This window comes from Aplysia californica, unplaced genomic scaffold (genome assembly GCF_000002075.1).
Source record: "Aplysia californica isolate F4 #8 unplaced genomic scaffold, AplCal3.0 scaffold00237, whole genome shotgun sequence".
Classification (NCBI taxonomy): domain Eukaryota; kingdom Metazoa; phylum Mollusca; class Gastropoda; order Aplysiida; family Aplysiidae; genus Aplysia; species Aplysia californica.
Genome location: NW_004797507.1, coordinates 700,553 through 722,413, shown reverse-complemented (window position 1 = coordinate 722,413; position 21,861 = coordinate 700,553). Strand labels below are relative to the sequence as shown.

The 21,861-nt window shown below is 40.0% G+C and overlaps 1 protein-coding gene across 1 annotated transcript in view; it reads left to right on the top strand.

Annotated features, from left to right (window-relative positions):
- The first annotated feature begins 2,226 nt into the window (after nucleotides 1–2,226).
- Nucleotides 2,227–21,861, top strand: part of LOC101862041 (nucleoporin NUP188 homolog) — a 63,596-nt gene continuing 43,961 nt past the window's right edge. The window contains exons 1-15 of the mRNA XM_005100148.2: nucleotides 2,227–2,276; nucleotides 6,647–6,704; nucleotides 7,072–7,145; nucleotides 8,090–8,174; nucleotides 8,365–8,445; nucleotides 9,746–9,883; nucleotides 10,222–10,278; nucleotides 11,239–11,307; nucleotides 11,892–12,026; nucleotides 13,539–13,615; nucleotides 15,645–15,716; nucleotides 16,233–16,275; nucleotides 17,277–17,531; nucleotides 18,870–18,959; nucleotides 21,548–21,613. Of these exons, the coding sequence (XP_005100205.2) occupies nucleotides 2,254–2,276; nucleotides 6,647–6,704; nucleotides 7,072–7,145; nucleotides 8,090–8,174; nucleotides 8,365–8,445; nucleotides 9,746–9,883; nucleotides 10,222–10,278; nucleotides 11,239–11,307; nucleotides 11,892–12,026; nucleotides 13,539–13,615; nucleotides 15,645–15,716; nucleotides 16,233–16,275; nucleotides 17,277–17,531; nucleotides 18,870–18,959; nucleotides 21,548–21,613 (1,323 nt within the window). The 5' untranslated portion in view covers nucleotides 2,227–2,253. The remainder of the gene's footprint in view (nucleotides 2,277–6,646; nucleotides 6,705–7,071; nucleotides 7,146–8,089; nucleotides 8,175–8,364; nucleotides 8,446–9,745; nucleotides 9,884–10,221; nucleotides 10,279–11,238; nucleotides 11,308–11,891; nucleotides 12,027–13,538; nucleotides 13,616–15,644; nucleotides 15,717–16,232; nucleotides 16,276–17,276; nucleotides 17,532–18,869; nucleotides 18,960–21,547; nucleotides 21,614–21,861) is intronic.

Below are 21,861 nucleotides of genomic sequence, written 5' to 3'. Positions count from 1 at the left end.
ACATACATACATACATACATACATACATACATACATACATACATACATACATACATACATACATACATACATACATACATACATACATACATAATAACGGATGGCATTTATATAGCGCATATCCACTAATGCAATGCTCTATGCGCTTAACATGATACATATTACATGTATGGATTTACAAATCAATTTTAAAGACACATAGTGTACATACGTGAGCACACACATATTCACGCACTCATGCACACACATGCACACACACATACATACACACATGCGTACATACGCACACACAAACTGACGACGATCCACAGCTTGGCTGGATTCTGTCTAATCGAAATATGATGAAAATAGAAAAGTTTTAAGTTTCTTCTTAAAAATTTCTTCAAATTGCCCTAAGTCACTGAGGATATTTGGTAGCCCTGAAAAGGACAGATTCTGCTTTTTTTCACTATTTTTATTTGTAGTCCTAAAAAGGACTGCTTAGTTCTCTGGTAGCCCAGAAAGGACTGTTTAGTTTTCTGGCAGCCCCTGAAAAAGACTGTTTAGTTTTTCGATAGCACTGAAAAGGAATTTTTAGTTTTCTGGTGGTTCTGAAAAGGACTGTTTAGTATTCTGGTAGCCCTGAAAAGGTCTGTTTAGTTTTCTGGTAGCCCTGAAAAGGACTGTTTGGTCTTCTTATAGTAGCCCGAAAAGGACTGGTTTCATGGTAGCCCAGAAAAAAGGACTGTATTTTCTTTGGTCCCAGGGGTCTGTTCTTTGTCTTCTTTTAAGAAGTAGAGTTTTTCCGTTGTGTCAAGCGGTGAGGGGTAGTCAGAGGAGGTCCGTGGTGGGAGCGTGGTCCGAATGCCGAGTTGGGAGGAGGGGGGTCGGTCGTGCGTCGATGGTTTGACCCAAAAGACATTGTTCAGGGAACTCTATGATTTCCCCAGTATTCTTTTCAACCTTGTGACGGAGGAGTCCCGGCCCTACGTAGGAGATGCTTGGGTTCCACAGGTCTCTTGGAGAGGGATCGGGCCTCGGCGAGACGTTGAGCATCGGTATCGGGTTCCCAGTTGTAGCGGCTGGGTGGAGCGTGAGGGGATCGTTGTGTAGATCAGACGCGTACATCTCAGCGAAGTAGCTTGGAGAAAACAGAGTGTGAGCTGGGTCCTGTTCACAACTCTCTCCGGTCAGCACGAGGATCATGTTGTCTGTTTCCTCCGGTGTGGAGGAGCAAGGACTGGGGTGTTGTGGCGTAGAACCTGTCGTGTCTGACTGCGAGGAAGTACTTGCAGAAGAATCACTGGAAGCGCCTCTCGTCCCTAACGATGAGGAAGAACTGTCGGAAAATTATCATGAGGCATCTGTCGTCCCAGACGGCGAGGAAGAACTTGCAGAAGATGCGCTCAACGCCATTGAGTGTGCTCGAGTCTCGAGGGTGTGCCGCTCCATGATGTCTCGGATCTAAAAAATTGTCGCTCGTTCGCCGGGAGACAAGGCGAGAAGGAACGTGAGACACTCTCGATTAACTGGCTGTAGTCGTGATGAACGTTTCACCGTCTTTAGGATGTAGCCACGAGGGGGATTGAGTCTGTTTCCCAGAAGAAGGCTTACGTCAATTCAGACAAAATATTTAATTTCGTCTTCAGTGAAATGATCTTTGACTTCCATAACATGGTTTTTGATTTTTTTTAAAAAGAGATTAATGCATTTTTAAGTCTTTGATGGACGTCGTCAAGGCAGTCTGCTTGAGTTTGTTTATTATGCTGACAAAAATGTTTTGAATGGACTTTTAGATTCTGTTGGTCATCCAACTTTTAAACCCACATTCAGAGGTCTGAGAAGAATAAACAGAACGAGTCGATTTTCATCTTGTTTAAACCCCGGTCAGATGAAAGTGAACAGGGTATAGGACCTAATAATAATTTAAATATCATCTGTTATTCTTAATGAATTTAAATTCGCCCATCGACGATCGAAAAGCAGATCTATATTTCACAAATAAAGTAGGCTATCTATGCACCCGACTTTGTTTATAGTTCGTTCGATACACATTTCCACTGAGGTACTTTTTTGTTCCTTATTCAAATGCTTTAAACGATTATGGTGAGGGCTGGTTAACAGAGTGTAGTAGCGTCAGGCTGTTTTACAACAAATAAATACGTTTTTTAAAAATGAAATTATCTAGCGAATCTCAATACTGCGAAATTCAAATACGACTGAGACTAGGAATGGTGTACCGGAAGTACTTGGGGGACAATACAATGTTTAAAGATGGCGGGGCCCACAGCAGACAGGTGAGTATCTTAGTCTAGTTATTTGCTTTTAGATTTTGTTTTCATTTGGGGTGGGGGGGGGGGGGGGGGGTTCCTGGTCTCGAATTCAGCATATTAGCCTGAATATCTATTGCTCCTACACCGTCGATTCATGCTCTCTTAATCCAGTGAACAGCCCACCAGCAGTCATTGATTTGAAGTTTGCCGGCATGGCGAACTGTAAACACAACATCGCAACACCGTAGTCTCCCGTAGTCGTAGTATGTCATGTGTAGGCACCTTTTAGTTTCGTCTGAAATACTAGATTTAGATCTAGATATTAGATCTAAATACTTTAAGTATTGCAAACTGAAATTTTATTTTCAATTCAGCCATCACCCCGGGTGAGAATAGTGCAGGCGAGTCTTTTTTGGCTATTCTCACCCGGTGCGCGTGTTCACCGTTATAGCCTAGATCTAGATCTAGATCTAGAATCTAGATGATCTAGATCTAGATTCTAGGCCAACCAATTTTGCGTTCACCCTAAACCACAGAATTCTACACTTTGATAACAGAAAAATTGTAGAATTCTGTGCCGTGAACAAACTTTCCATTACTACTACTGTTAGCCTACTATTCTAAATAGTAAAGAAAGTGGCTATTCTCACCCGCCCGGAAGTTCTCGCAAGATCAACTCCTCCCCTCTTCTCTCTCTCTCTCTGTCTCTTTCTGAATACTGTCCATCGGTGTGGACGATCAAATTGACCAAAACAAAGTTAAAAAATGATGTTAAAACACAAAAGTAAATTAATTTGGTTTGTCTACAAAGATGCTACGGCTATTTAACTTTTCGAATCGAGCCGAACTACGCGGGTTGCCATTTTGTTTTGCCTGGAAATTCTCGCGCTACTCCTCTCTATCTTTCTCTCTCTCTCTCCACTGCCCACAGACAAAATTGTACGCTTTTAGTAGGCTACAGTTGTAATGGAACGTTTGTTCACGGCACAGAATTCTACAATTTTTCTGTTATCACAGTGTAGAATTCTGTGGTTTAGGGTGAACGCAAAATTTGGTGAACGCGCACCGGGTGAGAATAGCCACAAGACTCGCCTGCACTATTCTCACTCCGGGTGAGAATAGAGGTGGCCATAGTAAAAGCGTACAATTTTGTCTGTTGGGCAGTGGAGAGAGAGAGGAGAGAGAGAGAGAGAAAGTAGAGAGAGAGAGAGGAGTAGCGCGAGAACTTCCTGGCAAAACAAAATGGTGACCCGCGTAGTTCTGCTCGATTTGAAAAATTAAAGCCGTAGCATCTTTGTAGACGACCAAATTAATTTACTTTTGTGTTTTAACATCATTTTTTAACTTTGTTTTGGTCAATTTGATCGTCCACAGCGATAGACAGTATCCAGAAAGAGAGAGAAGAGGGGAGGAGTAGATCTTGCGAGAACTTCCGGGCAAAACAAAATGGCGACCCTGGTAGTTCGGCTCGAATCGAAAAATGAAATAGCCATAGCATCTTTGTAGTCGATAAAATTAGCTTACTTTTGTGCTATAACGTAATCTTTTCTTTGCCTTTATCCATTTGATCATCCACATCGATAGAAAGTATAATTCCGAAATTAGGAAAAACAGTTCTTGTTTCACACTGGGTGAGAATAGCCTACGGTGGCAAGTCTCACCCGGGGTGAGAGGTCGATCGTATTTCTATTCTCACCCAGGGTGAGAATAGCCACTTCCATCCTCACCCGGGGTGAGAATAAAAAAAGGCAGGCACTATTTCTCCGAATGTTCGGGAAAATAAAGATGGGCACTATTTCTCCGAACGTTCGGGAAAATAAAGCTGGACACTATTTCTCCGAACACTCTGAAATCAGATCCTTTCACTCAAATTTCGGATATATAGATCTAGATCTATAATTATATTATAGGCCTAGATCTACCAAAGATTGTTCGTATACAATGGTTCAATCGGTCCAAAAAATGTCAGCAGTAAATATTTTTATAAAGAAATGCTACAGTTCCAAACAGTGTAGTTTTCGCTACAGATATGACGTGTTGCCTATGAAGGATGCTGCTCTTAAACTTAATGCGTTGTGTTCACTCGAGTGCTGTCTAGATCTATGAAGGGTTATTGATAACGACACGTAGAACTAACATCATTTTTTAACTTTGTTTTGGTCAATTTGATCGTCCACACCGATAGACAGTATTCAGAAAGAGACAGAGAGAGAGGGGGGGGAGGAGTAGATCTTGCGAGAACTTCCGGGCAAAACAAAATGGCGACCCGCGTAGTTCGGCTCGATTCGAAAAGTGAAATAGCCATAGCATCTTTGAAGACGATCAAATTAGCTTACTTTTGTGCTATAACGTAATTTTTTCTTGGCTTTTGTCAATTTGATCATCCACACCGATAGACAGTATTCCAAAATGAGGAAAAACAGGTCTTCACCGCTCTGGGTGAGAATAGCCTACGCTGGCAACTCTCACCCGGGGTGAGAGGTAGATCGTATTTTTATTCTCACCTCGGGTGAGAATAGTCACTTCCATAAAGAAACGATCGACCTCTCACCCTGGGTGAGACTTGCCACCGTTGGCTATTCTCACCCGGTGTGAAACAAGACCTGTTTTTCCTAATTTCGGAATACTTTCTATCGGTGTGGATGACCAAATGGATAAAAGCAAAGACAAAATTACGATATAGCTCAAAAGCAGGCTAATTTGATCGTCTACAAAGATGCATGGCTATTTCACTTTTTGAATGGAGCCGAACTACGCAGGTCACCATTTTGTTTTGCCCGGAAGTTCTCGCAAGATCTACTCCTCCCTTCTTCTCTATCTCTGTCTCTTGAAAAATGGACAAGATGCGTTCACAAACAGAAAAAAACACTCGTTGTATCATATATGGAATTATTCATAATTGCATTTGGAATAAACCTACACATGTCTTGAGTGGTATTTTTGTGTAATTTCACCCAAAAAATAGTGATTTTTGGGAGAAAAAAATAATTTGACAATTTAGATCTAGCACTGAAAAATATTGATATTTCTCAATAATAGAGCAACATTTGGCAATTTGAGCCCAATTGTATCAATTTTCTAAAGAAGAGTCCTACATTTCTTTAGTGTGCTAAATAATGATATATTTTGTTGTGTAAAAGTAGTAAGACTGGGGTCTGGGCTATAATTTGAGCATCGCGATTAAACAAAGTTACATAAACTTTGAAATTGTGTTTCGAAACTGAATCAAAACTTCCGATTTTCGGTGGAAACGCTTGACCCGGAAGTCAACATTATATTATGACCTTTATTTTAACATGGATATGTGGATTGGAATAGAATCTTTTAAGCTAAAATTGAAGATCGGTTCTCGAGCCGCCGGGAGCGGCTTAGCGTACTGAAGGCACTTTAGCCGCGCCGCCCCCGTGGCTCGGCGTAGCGAATGAGTTAAAAAACCGCTTGAAAACTTTACTCTTTGGCAATCTCTGGTTTTGGCCCCAAGTCAAGGCTCTTACCCAGAGTTTTATGAAATGTCAATAGTCTAGTGACTTAAATTATGGGTTAGGGTTAGGATATAAGGTGTAGGATTTCACTAAATAAAGGTGTAGTGTGGTAGTGTAGGCCTCTATACTATACTATAGTCCTCTCTAGGTCTATAGCAGCCTGGAGAGATCTAGATCTACAGCCTATCGTTGTGGCCAATACTGGTTTCATCCCAAATTTTTAAACTGAAAAACTCCACAGCTTTGGCTAGATGGGCTTCAAGGTAGACCAAGGAGTGGCATCAGCAGAAGACTTGAGAGCACGTTAGGCATGTGTTACCGATTTCCGAAAGGATGGAGGGAGCAAAGGATGTAGTGACGTAGAAAATCTGACTGTCCCGAGTTGTTCTCATCAACTTTATTATTTAAAAAATTCCTGGGGCCAGGCAGTCACCTTTTAAACCCCAGCTCTGCTGTTTGAGCTTTCTCACAATATTAGATTCCTCTAAAACCAACAAGACCTTTCAAAACCAAAAAAACCGTCAGCGAACAACACTTTATTCAAACAGCACAGGAAATTACAACTCAGAATTCACAGTAGGACTCACATCCAGTATCTCGGACCTGAGCAATACAGCCCCAGTGTCTGGATGAAACATATAACCAATTCATCGTCATACTTCACCGTACAACTCTTCCTTAAACCATACAGCGATATGTGGCAGTTGCACAGTGCTTTACCCGTTTCCTAGCGACTTGCCACTGTCATTCTGCTATTAGGTCTGCTGAGGTAATTATAATGTAGATTGTAAATTGCATAGAGAGCATGCTGTTGAGTGGGAATTTGTGCTATACAAATGCTATCTATTATTTTTTTTTTTTTAACTAAACCAAATGTTTGTTTTACATACATGTATCTCTTTATTTTTACAGTTTTGGCAACAGACAGCTGTGGCAGGTCATCAGTGGCACAGGTTGCCTTCGTCCACAGGTACACTACACAATTAAATTTTTTTTTCTTTTTCTTTTTCTTTTTTTCCCTTTTTTTTCTTTTCTTTTTTTCTTTCAATCAAGCAGTTTTGATGTGAAAATAAAACTCTTACATGTTTAGATGTCTGTTGAAAAGAATAACTTCATTATTTTGCTGGCCTTCAGTTTGTGCTTTATTGATTTCTTAATCTTTTTATTGTGATTTGCTTTAAAAATGTCTGTCGTTTTGTTTACTGACACTGTCACAATGATTTTCCTGTATATTTCCCTTCATGGTAACTCAGTTTTTATTTTGAAAGTTTTTGTTGGGCAGTACTGTTTTATGACCCTAACATTTACCTCGGTATTTTGAACAATCTTCCCCTCAGGAGTATATTGAGAGGGAACTCAACAAGAACAAAGAGAAACTTTTACAAGGATTTTCTTTCTACAAAAAGCAAAGGTATGTGCTTTGTAGTCTTTCTTTCTAACTTATAGGGGAAATTTGAGGAGAAAAATTGTATAGCGTTGGCGAGAAATCTTTATAATAAAAAGTAATATAAATAAAAGGTAATGGGTCCTAGTCCTACTGTCATGCCCACTGTTTTAATGGGTTGTTTAGCTTAAATATATACATGTATGGCATCGTGGTGAAATCATACGCTTGTCAGAATAATGAAATGGAAGGAACTGCAATTTTTCTGTCTATAGGGCACAATTTTTTTGTTTGGCTTAACACCTTTTATGTCAATATAAAAACCCTTTTCTGTATGGATTGTACTGAAAAATGTTGATGAAAGGCGAAAAAAAAAGAAGTAAATTTGCAGTTTCCATGGACACCCATACTTTCGAAGTCACCAATCTTTGGCTGCCATTTTCTAGCAAATTTACCTCTTATAACCAGGTAACCACCACCTCCTTCAATTGCAAATATCTCAACTTCTATTCGAGATAGCTGGGTACTTTTTAAAACAAGTCAAGACAAAAGAACAAGTTTTAAGGTGATACCATTAATAATAATAATAATAATAATAATAGATAACATTTGTATAGCGCATATCCCCGCTCAACAGCAGGCTCTATGCGCTTTACACTATATTATTACCCCAGCAGACCATAGAGCACTCCGAAACATTCTCAGCTTCCCGGGAAGTATACCAATAACTCCAGATGCCCCAAAATTGACTAGTGCTTAATTTCACTGCGCTGTTACACAAATAGTATTGAAAAGTTGAAATGCAAAGGTAAAATCAAATTCTAATTATACATGTATTGTGTGCTCCGTGCAATTTAAAGCAATAAAGCTCACATGACTTCTTAATGTCTCTTTCGGCCTGCTTATTCTTTCAGTTTACCTTCTCTGTTTTAACTTAATGATTGTGAAGTTTCTTTATGACTTTTTTCCAGCACCCCACAAGGAGAAGCTCTGAAGAAGGAGCGGAAGCTGAAGGCTACACACAGAGAGTTTGTCATCAGGCTGAGTCAGTTGTTGGTGAGTTCAATTTTACCACTGCTCACACACACTTTTACTCTCACTTTCTAACAATTAGATTGTGAGTGGCAAATAAAATTGAACTCTATAAAATTTAACTCTTTAGGTAGCAATATTTTCTGCAATAGAAATAAAGTAATGATAATAATGACGGCAATTATGACACTGTTACTGTTTTTATCTTTCCCAGGGTTTGGATGAACTTCAGAGCCATGACTTGTTCTGCTCTTTCCTTTTCACAGAGTTTCGTGGCTCTCAAAAAGAGCTCACAGTAAGTTTTGTTTTTTTCTCTTTTTGGGAAAGTTTGTTATTCACTTATTGCTATCGGTGAAATTTGTGCAGTGGTTAACTACTGGAATGTATGTTGCAGAATTGTTGTTTGAGGCCTGCTCTTTTGGCTTGTGGTGTCTGAGGGTTGTGAGAGGTTAATAATGGAGAGGAGGCTGGTGATTGTAATGTTCCGAGGTCATTCTCTTCCCTGTGTTTTTTATTTCTATTTTGAGTCCTTGTCCGATCGTGATTGGTGAAGAGCAAGTGCTGTTCTACTGATCTAAAGCTTGTGATCATCATGGTTATGGGAAACTTACATAGTGTGGTAGTATTTTAAAAATTTAAATGCTACATGATGAGTCATTGTATCAAGTGCCTGCTTCAGTGGATAAAGTGCGGCTGGTTGGTCACCACACTAATTTTGGCAATGTCTCTGACTGATGCTGTTAAATTGAGATAAAAGTTTTATTGATGTCAAGAAAAAAATGAAACGTACTGATGCAGTTATAAGTAGATCTCTTTATATGCCTGTTTCTATCTTTTTGTCTGTTTCCTTTTTTTTTGGGGGGGGGGGGGGGGTGTAAGTGTTTTACGGCACTCGCAACTGCATAAGGTCATATGAGTGTATTAGTAAGAATTTTTACGGCACTCGCAACTGCATAAGGTCATATGAGTGTAGGACATATTAAACATTTTCAGTTGGTAGGAAATTTTGAATTTTGCGTGGGTGGCAGCCAAAGCCTACTCTTATCGATTTTAGACCACCAAGGGATCTTTAGCGTGCTCAGCTTGCACACGGGACCTCCGAGATTTTTCGCCCTAGTCCAAGAAGGCTAGGTGTAGATCTTTCTTATCAGAAGATCGCGGGTGTGGCTGAAAGACAGCAGTAAGAAGGAGCCAAGGAGAAGCAGTAGAAAGGCTGCAGAAAGAGTAGGGGGCAAAGGAGGGGAGGGGGTGGGGGCAGAAAGTGGAGACAAAAGCAGACGACAGAACATTTAAAGAGAGAAGGAAAGGAGTGGAAAGGAGACAATTTTAGATCGAAAAATTTTTCCGTGACTACCCTTTATTCAAACCTGGGACCTTTAAATGAAAGGTGAACACTTTAACCTCTAGACCACGAGAGCCCCCATGTCTCTTTTGCTCTCTCTCACTCTTCTCTATATATTTCTGCACTCGTTCTCTCTCTCCTCCTTTCTGTCACTCTGACGCACTACCAGTCCCCCTTCTCTCCCTCCCTAAACGCAATTTTACATGTACAATAAGTGTGATTGTTGATATGATTTTGATCCTTCTTTTTTCAGAATATTCTCACCCACGAGCGGCATTCCCAGACGCTACTGCTTAAAGTAGTTGACTTCTACTATGGAGAGCGCCTCTACATTCTGCGCAGTCTGCGACATATCTTGCACTGCTGGTTTGAAGGGGAACATGCCTACAAAGTAAGTGCAGTGGTTCTCTCTGGTCTGTTTGCTCGCTGAGGTGAACCGTTCTGCTTTAGGTATTGCATGCCTCACTCAAGACCAAAACTGAGATTTTTCAATTTTGCTTGTCTGATTCTTAGATATTAAAATTTAGTGTTTAGCTTTTCTTTCTTCTTTTAGTTTTAATTTTAAACCATGGTTTCTCCATCAAAAGCATGTTGGGCACCTCTGGTTTAGGTCATTTAAAAGATCAGTTTGGTAAGTCTTGTAGTGTTCTCTTTGTATTTTTTCCTAGAAGCTTGATTTGTATAGTAATTGTTTGCGACTTTGTCTTCTTCTTTTCATGGCTGCTGCAGGATGTCTTTGCCAAGTTTCTGAATGAGTTGTTGGAGAAAAGCCTTCTAGGTGAAAAGGTCAGTGTAATTTCCTTTTTAGAGGGTCAGAGGATTATTCTAAAAATCTCTGTCTAAGAGTTCTAGTTATCTTCATAGAATTTCTCTTGGTAGGTCCTGAAGATCAAACATATTTTGAGCTAGCTGGATACCCATTCAATGAATGGACACAAAAGAATTGATCGTCAAGTCATTGTGGAAACAGTGCACACTGCTTGTGAACAGAGACCTCACTTGTTAACGATGGCGTCTTAGAAGACTGACTTTCCCAAGATAAGATCTAAACAAAACTAATGAAAAACTGAAAATAAAACTACGGTTACTTCGGACTCCTTAGTGTAACTGTGCACCCTTTAAATGATTCTGAACCACCGTTAATTTTTTTTAAAATTCGAAAGTTAAGTGGTTCGGAAGTTTTAGGCGACCAAATAGATGAACTTTCACAAATATAATATATAGATGACTGATAGAACCAATCAGGACAGCGCAGATTGTCTATGGGGGAAGTTATTCTATATATTCAGGACGTATGGATGACGGCTGAGCACACACAGGGAGAGTGACATGGCAATCAGGTTAGTGTTATTTGGACCAGCCAGAAAAGGCCTCATTTCATGGGAGGGGCATGGACCAAGACATATAACAGCTTCATTTAAGACAAGGAACAAAGGAATCAAGATGAACACAGAAAGATGGGAATCCAGTGGACATTTTGGACACAACTTGAAGATCTAAACTTTTGCAGATGATCTTGCTATATTTTTTGTATAGTCAACTACAGATGAAGGAAAAAACAGATTGCTGCTGTTTTCTTTTTTTTAAATGAAAGTTATAGTGTGCACAGTGGGCCAGCTCGAGAAAAAAAGTGAAAATAAAAAGTTGCATGTACTCTCTTATGCTAAAAGTTTAATACATAAATTGTAATAGCATTAGTTTCTGATAGACTAACAGACAATTTATTTTGTTGTTTCAATGTGTCAGCTGATAGACCAGTTTGACGCTGCTTGCAATGCTCCCCTGCCCACAAAAGAGCTGAACGGCCCTCTTATGGTGAGTCTCATATGTTTTGTTTTTTAACCTTTTGTCTGTATACGGCGTCTGTATTTCCTTCTTGTTCAATCCTGTTGTTTTCTTTTCTTCACTTTTTATATAGTGAATTGCATAGAATGAAACAATTTTTGTTTGTGAATTAATTTGTTAATGTTATAGCTGAATTGACATTTTTTTAGTTGTTGGTGATGTTGTTCACCTAAGATATTATTCAGTGCCTAAATGTCCTCTTTGCCGGTGGCTGGAAGGTGCCACTGTAAGGTCCTACTTCCTGTCTTTCACTTTTTTAATTCTGTCTCAGTCCTATTTTTCCCCCAAGACTAAATAACCATTACCCTGTCAATGTGCTTCTTTTCACTCAAATTAAGAGGTCTTCTATCTCCTGCCCACGGGTGGTTGGCAGGTGCTCTGGTGTGATTTGTGCCTTCTTTCCTATCGAACATCTATCATCCTTGTCTCTCCTCCTTTCTTGTGTTTGTTACTCACTTGTGACACTTTTAATCTTCAGCACTTATATGACCTTATTGTGTTAAAAGCGCTGCAAAACTCTTACTAAAACTATCTCCTCCCCCCCCCCCCCTTAGGGTCGTGCCCAAGTGAACGCTTGGGCCATGCAGAACCTCAAAGAGCAGGCAGAGCTGCTGGAATTGCTGGTGATCTACTACAAGGACTTTGAGATGGATGTGACAACCTTACTGAAGCTGTGTGTACGCTTTAAGGTGAGTGGATGGACACACGCATGTACAGGCACAAGCACGCATGCGCACACACACACACACACACACTCACACACTCACACACTAACGAGATGCTTGCAAATATCCATATTAGAGTTTTATCATTTTAGTCACAAGGATAAACGGGCATTATAGTATATTAGTATATTTACCCCCCCACACTTTTTTTTTGAGGGGGTGGGGGGATAAAAAATTGCAACTTTGCCAACTGGTGTAGAACATGATGATAATACAGTTGAACCTGCTCTCACTAACGTAAATGTCTGCTTCTGCTACGAGGACTTTACATTTGCCCACTGCTGTTATTGTTGTAGGAGGTATTGTGAGAAGGAAGAGCCGTCTAAATAAATGCGCACTAAAAATGTAAACAAAGACAGATAGGAAAGCAATGATTCACCTCAAGGACTTTGAAAAGGAGTGGTCACTTAGCTGCAGTTTGAGTGTGATTCTCTCCAAGGCAAAGAGTGAGTGTGGTCTCCTATTCATTATCTTTTACACACATGTGTTTGTGTGTGTGTGTGGGGGGGGATTTAAAGGGTTCTACTCGAATCAAGTTTATTAAAGATAAATTTTTGAAGGCTTAAAATAAAAAAACAAACACCTTTACTTTTGTCTGCTCCTTTTACTTTTGGAAGTGATGTGGGAAGAGAGACTGTCTGTATGCTGTGTTTACTTTGTTAGAAAGGTTTTACCCCGTGGGGCGGTGCTACTGACTGAAGTGTCTTTAGGCCTTTCCCAAAGAGGGGATATTAACATGTTCTTATGCACAGTAGAATTGTAAATGGGCTGATTCATCAATGTCATGTTCATAACTGTGCCTGAACAGCAACAGGGAACTTCTGCTTTTTCTTTCCTAATCCTTACTATCGTCATTTTCCTCTACTTCTTTTGTATGTTTGTCACACTCTTGTGACCCGCTATTTCCTGGGTGCCTTGATAGTCGAAGCAGACTTCATGCTGTTGAAGCTAGAGAAGTGGGCAAAGTGAGCCTGATTCCCTGTAAGGACTTCCCTTTTGACATCCAAACCTTGGCGCTCATATTACCTTATGCTGCTGCGAGCGCCGTAAAATCTCTAGTAGTATAAGTAAAATCTCTACTAAAACAAAAAAAATAAAAAGGTTTATCTGTTTCTGTTAACATCATTTGTAACTTTTATGCGTAATGTTCACTAATTTATTTTCCTCTACTTCTTTTGTATGTTTGTCACACTCTTGTGACCTGCTATTTCCTGGGTGCCTTGATAGTCGAAGCAGACTTCGTGCTGTTGAAGCTAGAGAAGTGGGCAAAGTGAGCCTGATTCCCTGTAAGGACTTCCCTTTTGACATCCAAACCTTGGCGCTCATATTACCTTATGCTGCTGCGAGCGCCGTAAAATCTCTAGTAGTATAAGTAAAATCTCTACTAAAACAAAAAAAATAAAAAGGTTTATCTGTTTCTGTTAACATCATTTGTAACTTTTATGCGTAATGTTCACTAATTTATTTCTTTGGCAGAAACATGGCTTTGGCTGGGGACAAGACTACAAGCATCTTATTGATATACATATGGAGAAACTGGTGCTCAGAATTGGGTACGTATGAGTATGTGCTTTAAGAATTTAGTTTAATGTGCTTTTAGCTATTTGATTTTGTGTCGTGTGATAGAGATGGTAAAGGGATGCTTGGAGATGTCTATTTTAGAATTTTTTTTTTTTTAGTTGCTGGGATAAATAAATAGGCGTTGAGTATTTCTCCCACCCCCTTTTTTTTTCGTTTTTTTTGGGTAAAAATTTGTTGATCTTTGCTGACGTGTAGAAAATGATAATAATACAGTTGATAATCGGTGCTTCCACTCTTCCGTATTTTTACGGAAATCCATACTTTCTGCCAGTTCTGTACTTGTTCCTCCATCATTATCTATTCTCTTCGTAAAAAAAACTGCGACAACATTGAACTAGATTTCTACTAAAATTCTTCGTATCGTCTTGTATAAGCTACGGATATTTACGGTAATTCTCTCGGCAATAAGTTAATGTTATAGAGACCTGCCAGATTGATCATTTTCTGCAATCCGCCATTATTCCGCTATGCCTCATGCGTTCTTTGCGGGTTGGTCGGCAGTACATTTTTACCTGCAGATTGATGAAAATCTGGTAAACTTTTTGTGTCAATTTCCTCCTTTTTATCATTCACTCATTCCGTCTGTCTATCTTCGGATTGTTGCTGCGGCTTATCAAAATATGGGCGTTGATCAAGTAAATTGACTTGTGATCTTTTTATGCTAAATCTACTAAAATCAAGAATAGATCTAATTTGAAGTGGTGTTCCGAGGTTGTGACATGCAACATTCAGAAGTGAAAATTGTGGAAAATTAAGGTATACCCTGGGTAACTGTATTGTGAAGATGCATATCTTTTCATTATACCCAGGTTTGCCTTCTATCAATCGTGCAATGAAAAATTAATTGAATTATAGTAGCAATGGAAGGGGAACCTGCTTTTAAACATTGCCAGCAATGGAAAGATATGTAGGTGAAAAAATCAAACAAGTCAAAATATTGGGGAATTAATAAATGTTATGGGTTGCAGGCATTCTCTTCAAACAGGCTCCCAATTGCCATTTTTAACCCTCTAATAGCACTAAATTTCAATTTCTTCAGGGGCTTCGCCTCCTGAACCCCCACTGGGACTCTGTCCCTGTACCCTGCTGGGGGCCTTTGCGGCCCCCAGACTCCCCGCAGAATTTTCCTTACTTTTCAGCTTCAGCTGGTGGAAGCACTGAATAATACAGTTGAACCTGCTCTCACAGCCACATGTATTTGACAATCACCTGTACAAACAGCCACTTTCTATTTCCAACTTGCAATTTTTAACATTGTAATGACACTGTGTATGATGTCGCCCACCTGTCTATGATGGCTGCTTTTCCTCCTTGACAATGGCTGGACAATTAAGAGAACTTCGACTCTATATGCTGCAGATGTAAGGCTGTGTTGTGGATAGATCTTTCATTTTTGAAGTGTTCACGAAAGCTGTCCTTGAGGAGTTACAAGTTTTTTCTAATCTCTTCTTTTTCCTCATTTTCTTGACTCACTTAAGGTTTTTGGAGTCTGCTTTCAATGCCATGCTTGTGATGGGTATATAAATTTTACAACAAATGCTTTCCTTTAGGAAAATACAGTGAATGAGAGCAACACATCATTTGTATCTTTTGCCTCCCTTCTTTCCCTTGGTGGCATCTGTCTGTCTGTCTGGCTCCTTTTTTTTTTCAAACTTTGTAATAGCTGGACTGTGTGTGATGTAATTGTTAGGCTTTCCACTGTTGCTTACAAAAGAAGTGAGCTTGGTTCCGGAGTAGGGTAGTTGTTTTATGGAGCATCTACCTTCTGTCAGCTGGGATGCTGTATCCCACTCAGCCCGAATGACTCTGTCAGGCAGGGTTGCGGCAGCCTGCCTCATAAATGAGAATTATTGTGTTGATGGGGGGCTGAAAAAAGTTTCAATAATTTAGAAAAGCATTATTGTCATCGATGAGCTTCTCTAGAGCTCAAATAATAGAAAAGGGTGCAGTAGGTGACCAGTCTTGAACAAATTGTGATCAGAATTATTTTTGTGTCTACAGGTTCTTGGAAATTTTAGTCCTGCTAGAAGGACTTGACATTATGAACGCTCTGACTGCTAAAGAGGAAAACAAGTAAGTGTTTTATTGTAATGGAAGTTTTTGGTCAAAGAGGATGGAGAATCAAGTGGAGCATGACAAATTAGTAGCTCAAATGTTTTTTTACACATCCTTTAATGCTTGGGCATACGGAGTTTCTTTTTTTTATTTTACAACAGCAACAATAGTAAGATAGAAGGGAAGTAAAAAAAAACTAAAGAATACGCCATACGGCAACAGTACTTTGGCATATTCTTTTTTTTTTAAATTCCCTTTTATCTTGTGTCAACTTTATAGGTATTGTCTGAGACATTTGTGGGAATTGTATGAAGACTCAAGTTGTTGATATGAGGGATTGAAAGTTGAGGTAATTATGTTTTGTAAGTCTAATAAATTGTTGAATGTGGTGTTATGAACGTTTGCTTCAAGATAGTTCTCAGTATTTTTCTCCTCATTTGGGATAATTGTAATAACTGTAGACCTATGTTTGTGGGATTGTGTGAACTGTTGTAAAGGGCTTAGAACTGGTCCTGTCATTATTCTATTCCCCAGCCTGTCAGACCATGTCATCTTGTGTGATTCTGCCAACCTTGAGGTAAGTACACACATTTAGTGGCATGTTGTTTGCCAAACAAAATGATTATAGTTTCGTCCTTTTGACTTGACTCGTGTCTCAGATGGGTTGGTTTGGCCCTTCACTGCTGCATGTAAAAATGTGTTTGATTTCCAAGTGGGGAAGTAATTTTATTAACCATCTCCTTTAGTCTGCTGGCATGCTGTATCCCATTCTGGCAGGGTTGGCCCTGATATGCAGGTCCAAAGTAGCCTGCCTCCTAATAGTGCTAAATTATTTGATGAGGGTTTTGAAAGATTTATGTTCATTGCCGTCAATTATTATTTGTCTTATTCTTAGACTTTTGTTTTGTTCAATGCCGCGAAGAAAGGAGTAAGGAGTCTGAAGAAATTAAACTACAAGTTGTTGAGATCCTAGCTTTGAACGGTTTCTTTTTTTTTTATCTGGTGGAGGGGGGTCAGAATTTCTGTTTGTATGACTGACTTATTTCCCCTCGGGTGGTTTGTAAGTTCAGGTGCTGTGCTTTGAGAGGACTAGTTCAGTGTCTATGTGTGAGCATTAGCTTAAAAACTCTGCTTGTTCTACATTTTTACCTTTTTTTAATGTGCTTTTTCCCTTACTTTCATTTTTGAAATTCATGACAACGACAATGACAATCTTTATTCATCTCACAGGGAGAAATTTGTCTTGGTTATTTACAATGGCAGTGTATGTTACAAAGGCTAGATGCACTCACACATACACACGAGGCAGGACATTAATGAATACGCATTAGACTTGCTGAAACAACCATGCTCCTTAAAGCATTCTCTCTCTCTCATTCCTTCATTTATTCATTCTTTGATGCATCCATTGGTTCTTTCATCCAAAATCTTGTTTGTGGTTGGAGGGCGCCATTGGTACGTCATACCTCTATTCTTTCCCTCTGTTGCTTCTGTCTGTCTAGCTTTTTCCAGGCACTGAATGACTCAGGACTGTTATCAAGAGGATTTCCTATTTTATTCTTTAACTGTCTTTCTCAGAAACTTGATAAAGCCGTGTCCATGATAGGCTCCGAACCCGTGCACTCCCCCATCTTACTGGGCTGTGCTATCCTTCTGTACATAAACGCAGAGGTAGAGCAGTGTAAGGAGGCGTCTGGGGCGGGAGGGGAGTCCGGTGGAACGGCAGCAAAAGCACTGAGTCGGGCCCACATTATGGGCAACCTGGCGCTACAGCTGGGAGTCTTCAACGTGTTGCTGGATTTGTTGGAGACGGAACCTTTCTCTGGGAAGTCGGTATGTGGCTCTCTGTGTGTGTGTGCGTGTGTTTTATTTTTTGTGCCATATTTCCCTGTGAGTGTTTTTGTTTGTCAGACACCCCCCGCGGCAGTGCCACTGACTGAAGTGTCTTTAGGCCATTCCCAAAGGGGGAACATTTCTCGTTCAAGCATAGTAGAATTGTAAATGGGCTGATTCATGTCACGCTCATAACTGCCTGATCTACAACAGGGAACTGCTGCTTTTTCTTTCCTGATCCTTACTATTGTCATTTTCCTCTACTTCTTTTGTATGTTTGTCACTCTCTTGTGACCTGCTATTTTGTGGTGCCTTGATAATCGAAGCAGACCTTGTGCTGTTGAAGCTAGAGAGGTGAGCAGTCTAAGTCTGATTCCCTGTAAAGACTTCTCTGTTGACATCCGCCCTTTGGTGCTCATATGACCTTATGCAGTTGCGAGTGCCGTAGAACCCTCTACTGTAAAAAAAAAAAAGAAGTTTGTCAGAGAGTGGCATGAAATTGTTGTCACCCAGTGTATACTATTTATTTAGCCATTACATAAGAATACTTAAGTACTGTGTCCTTTCGTTTCTTTGCCTTGCGCCCTTTCAGACAGTGGCTGTCAATTTCAGAATTGATATCGCAAAGTTACTTGCTCAGTGTACTTTCTGTTATTTGAAGTTTATTGAGTGCACTTTCAATCTATTTTAAGTATTAGAAATTCAGTAAACTTTTGATCTACAAAGATGATGGAGTATTGATGTTTTGGGTCTGTCCAGCCAGTTAAAATCTTTGATTACTGCTTTCAAAAGTGACAGTTTCAGACTTGATAGTATCAGTGTTTTGGACAGTATAGTAGGCAATTTTTTCATCAAATCAATTTAAAAGATCTGATCCGAATCCAGACCCAGTGAAACAGTGAGCGGAGGTGAGGATGGTGAACTATTGCTTTGATGATTTTGAAGGATTGTTATTGGTGTGTTATCTCAGCTCCAGACAGATATAGCTAATGAAGCTCTTACAAATTGTTTTTCAATCTTTGACTATTTTTTTTATTACTGGTTTTTATCTTTGCCAAGGTAAATAATATATTTCAAATGCATAAATGAACCTGTTATGAATAGAAATGTTTTAATGACTTTTTAAGAATGACGTGATAAAATATTTCACGTTCTCTGATGTGTTCACAAGACCTCCACTAGACCTCTGGCCTTAAGCACTCTCTCAATCATCCTGTCCTGCAAGCCCCCACTTTGCTTCTTTTTTCTTTTCATGACGAATGCTTTGTTCCTTTTAAAAATGTTGGAAGGACTTTGTATTGTACATCACTGTTTGAGATGAGATTTTTCCCTCCCCAGGACCTGGCCTCCACTGCCCACTACTGTGTCTACTCCTGCCTGTCAGCCCTGCTGGCTTTCTTCCAGGAGGACTCGCTGGGCAACACAGAGGTGGGGACTGTAATGTTTAGTCTTGGGCGCACATGTTGGTTGTGTAGTAGTACTTGCTCTGCCGTAAGCTGACAAAAACGCCTTTTTTCATTTTTGGCTCCAAATTTTTTTGTTAGCTAAATTGAAAGCCTGGTCAGTTAGTTACCCTACTTTACTTTACTTTACTTTTACTTTTTTCTTCCGCTTGTACCCTGGGGTGTCGCGGGGAGACACAGGTGTCTGTCTGCAGCAAGTTGTGTGGCCTGTAGGAGGGACATCCCATGATCTTTAAGGGTGTCTGCCACAGATTCACTCCATCGTCGCCTTGGTCTTCCTCTGGCTCTCCATCCAGAATATTTAATGTTGTATGCTCTCAGAGCTGGATGGTTTGAGGGCATCTGCGTGAGGTGTCCGAACCACTTGACCTTTTGTTTTTCAATGTGTGGTAGGACTGGTGTTGCTCCCACGGTGTCCCTTATGACTTCATTTTTAATTTTGTCTTTTCTTGTTTTGTTGACCGCTCTTCTTAAGCATTTCATCTCGCATGTGACCAGTTTCCTCTCTAGGGCTTTTGTTAGAGTCCATGTCTGGCACTGATATGTGAGCGTTGGAAGGAAAATGGCGTTGATGAGCTTCGCCTTGGTGCTCATGGGGATATTGGGATGTTTCAGGAGAGGGCCCAGTTGGTAGCTGACTGCGTTGGCTCTCTGGCATCTAGTCTCTATCGCTCGATCTAATTTTCCATTTTCTGTGAAAATGCTGCCCAAGTATTTGAATTCTGTGCTTTGTTTTAGTTGGGATCCATTGATGTTGATATCCACTTTACCTGGTCTCCTGCTAATTGTCATGACTTCGGTCTTGCTTATACTGATCTTCATGTCATATTTTTCGCAGCTCGCATTTAGTTGGTTTATATGCTCCTGTAGCTGAGTCTTGTTGTTAATCATTGCCAGGTCATCTGCAAACATGAGTTCGTTGAGTGCCTCTGGGTCTGGATTGGCCTCTTTTGTTATCTGGTCCATGTTGATCACGAAGAGCAGAGGGGAGAGATTGCAGCCCTGTCTCACTCCGGATGTTACTGGAAACCAGTCCGATGTTCCACTGGTAGTTTGGACAGCGCTTCTGCTGTTGGCATAGATAGCCCTGATGTTGTCTAGCAGTTGTCCCTTGATGTCGTACTGCTCTAAGATCTTCCATAGCTTGTTTCTATTTACTCGATCAAAGGCTTTTTCTTGATCCACAAATACGAGGTGGTGATCTTTGTCGTATTCCAAAGCCCTCTCACACAGTTGTCGGAGTGCGAAGATTGCATCAGTGCACCCTCTTCCTTTTCTAAAGCCAAATTGGGCGTCACTTAGAAGATGTTCGGTTTTTGCGGGAGTACGTCGCTCTAGGATTTTTGCATACATTTTCCCCACATGGCTGAGAAGAGATATGCCTCTATAGGTGTTGTGTTACCCTACTTGTGTGTAAAAAACAAAGTGATACTGTGACTAGTTTTTGAACAAGTTAAAATTCAAATTTTGGAAGAACTTGTTTTTTAAATGGTTACGCTGACAAAAAAAAGCCTATTTATCTCGATCCTGCTGTGAATGGAAAAAAAAATGGGTTTTGTCTGCTTAGGGCACCTGTGCTGTGAGTTTGGGTCTTGTGGTTTACATATCTGGGGTCATGAGGTACATGTTTTCTTACTCATGAGAGGCTACATGTGTTGTGAGTCACATGGTACACCCGGCCTGAGAAGTCTTAAATAACCTAATAGTATTGAGAGAGGCATGAAACTCATACACTTACTTTAAGATTAGATATATCCTAATAGTTTGTCCAGACTGTGGAGAGACCCAAAGAAAATAAATTAAATGCACTAATTTAAAGACTTTGTTCTCAATTGTTGATCCCATTAGAATTCTCTATTTTATAAAGATCATTTGTCTTTATTCCAAATGTAGACAGTGTTATTTAAAAAAAAAAAAAGTAAACTGACTGTTTTTTAAGACTGAAATTTTTACGATGTATTTTTAGACACTTCAACCGCTCTGACTCGCAAAGTAAAAACCAAACTGTACTGTGAACTGACGTGAATAGAACCAATTTGTATTCCATTTGATCATATGACGTTTTTACAGTTATGAGCGCCATTTTACTTTTACCCTCCTCTGGGCTCCTGACTCTTTCTGCGGCCTTTCTACTTCTACTCCTTAGCTCCTTATTACTGCTGTCTTACAGCCACATCCCTGATCTTATGGCATGTAAGGTCTAACTCATAGCCTTCTCGGTGAAGGGCGGAAAATCTCGGAGCTCCTGTGTACAAGTTGCACACATTAAAGATCCCTTGGTGGTCCAAATTCGGTAAGAGTAGGCTTTGGCCGTACCTGGGCAAAATTCAAAATTTCCTACCTACTGAAAATGTTTAATGTGTCCCATGCACTCATATGACCCTATGCAATTGCGAACGCCGTAAGCCACTTACCAAAAAAAAAACCCCAAAACTTTTACCAAACTGAAATATACTTAATTTTCACATCCTAGGATTGTCAGGAGAACACCATACCTGTTGAGCTACCGGCCCTGTATCATTCATGCAATTAAATCTTTTTTTTACCCCCCAGATAATTTACAAAATCACATGGAAGCTCCTCAAGTGGGAATTTATTGCAAACATGATGTGGGAAAAAGTAAGTATGGCACGTCATTTGAACTTTATTGCTTCTATTTGTAACCATTTTCTCTTTCATCCATTATGAGTGTGAGCAATGGAGGTTGAAGAAGTTAAAAACACTAAAAATGTACAAATTTTACTGGAAATAATTCAGTTGTCAGTATTAAAGCTCGGGAAACAGGCAGTTCTGTCTCATAAGTGGTCTGAACTGTCACATTATGCATATGGATTCTACCCAGCAGCAGTGACGCTAAGAGGCTAAGA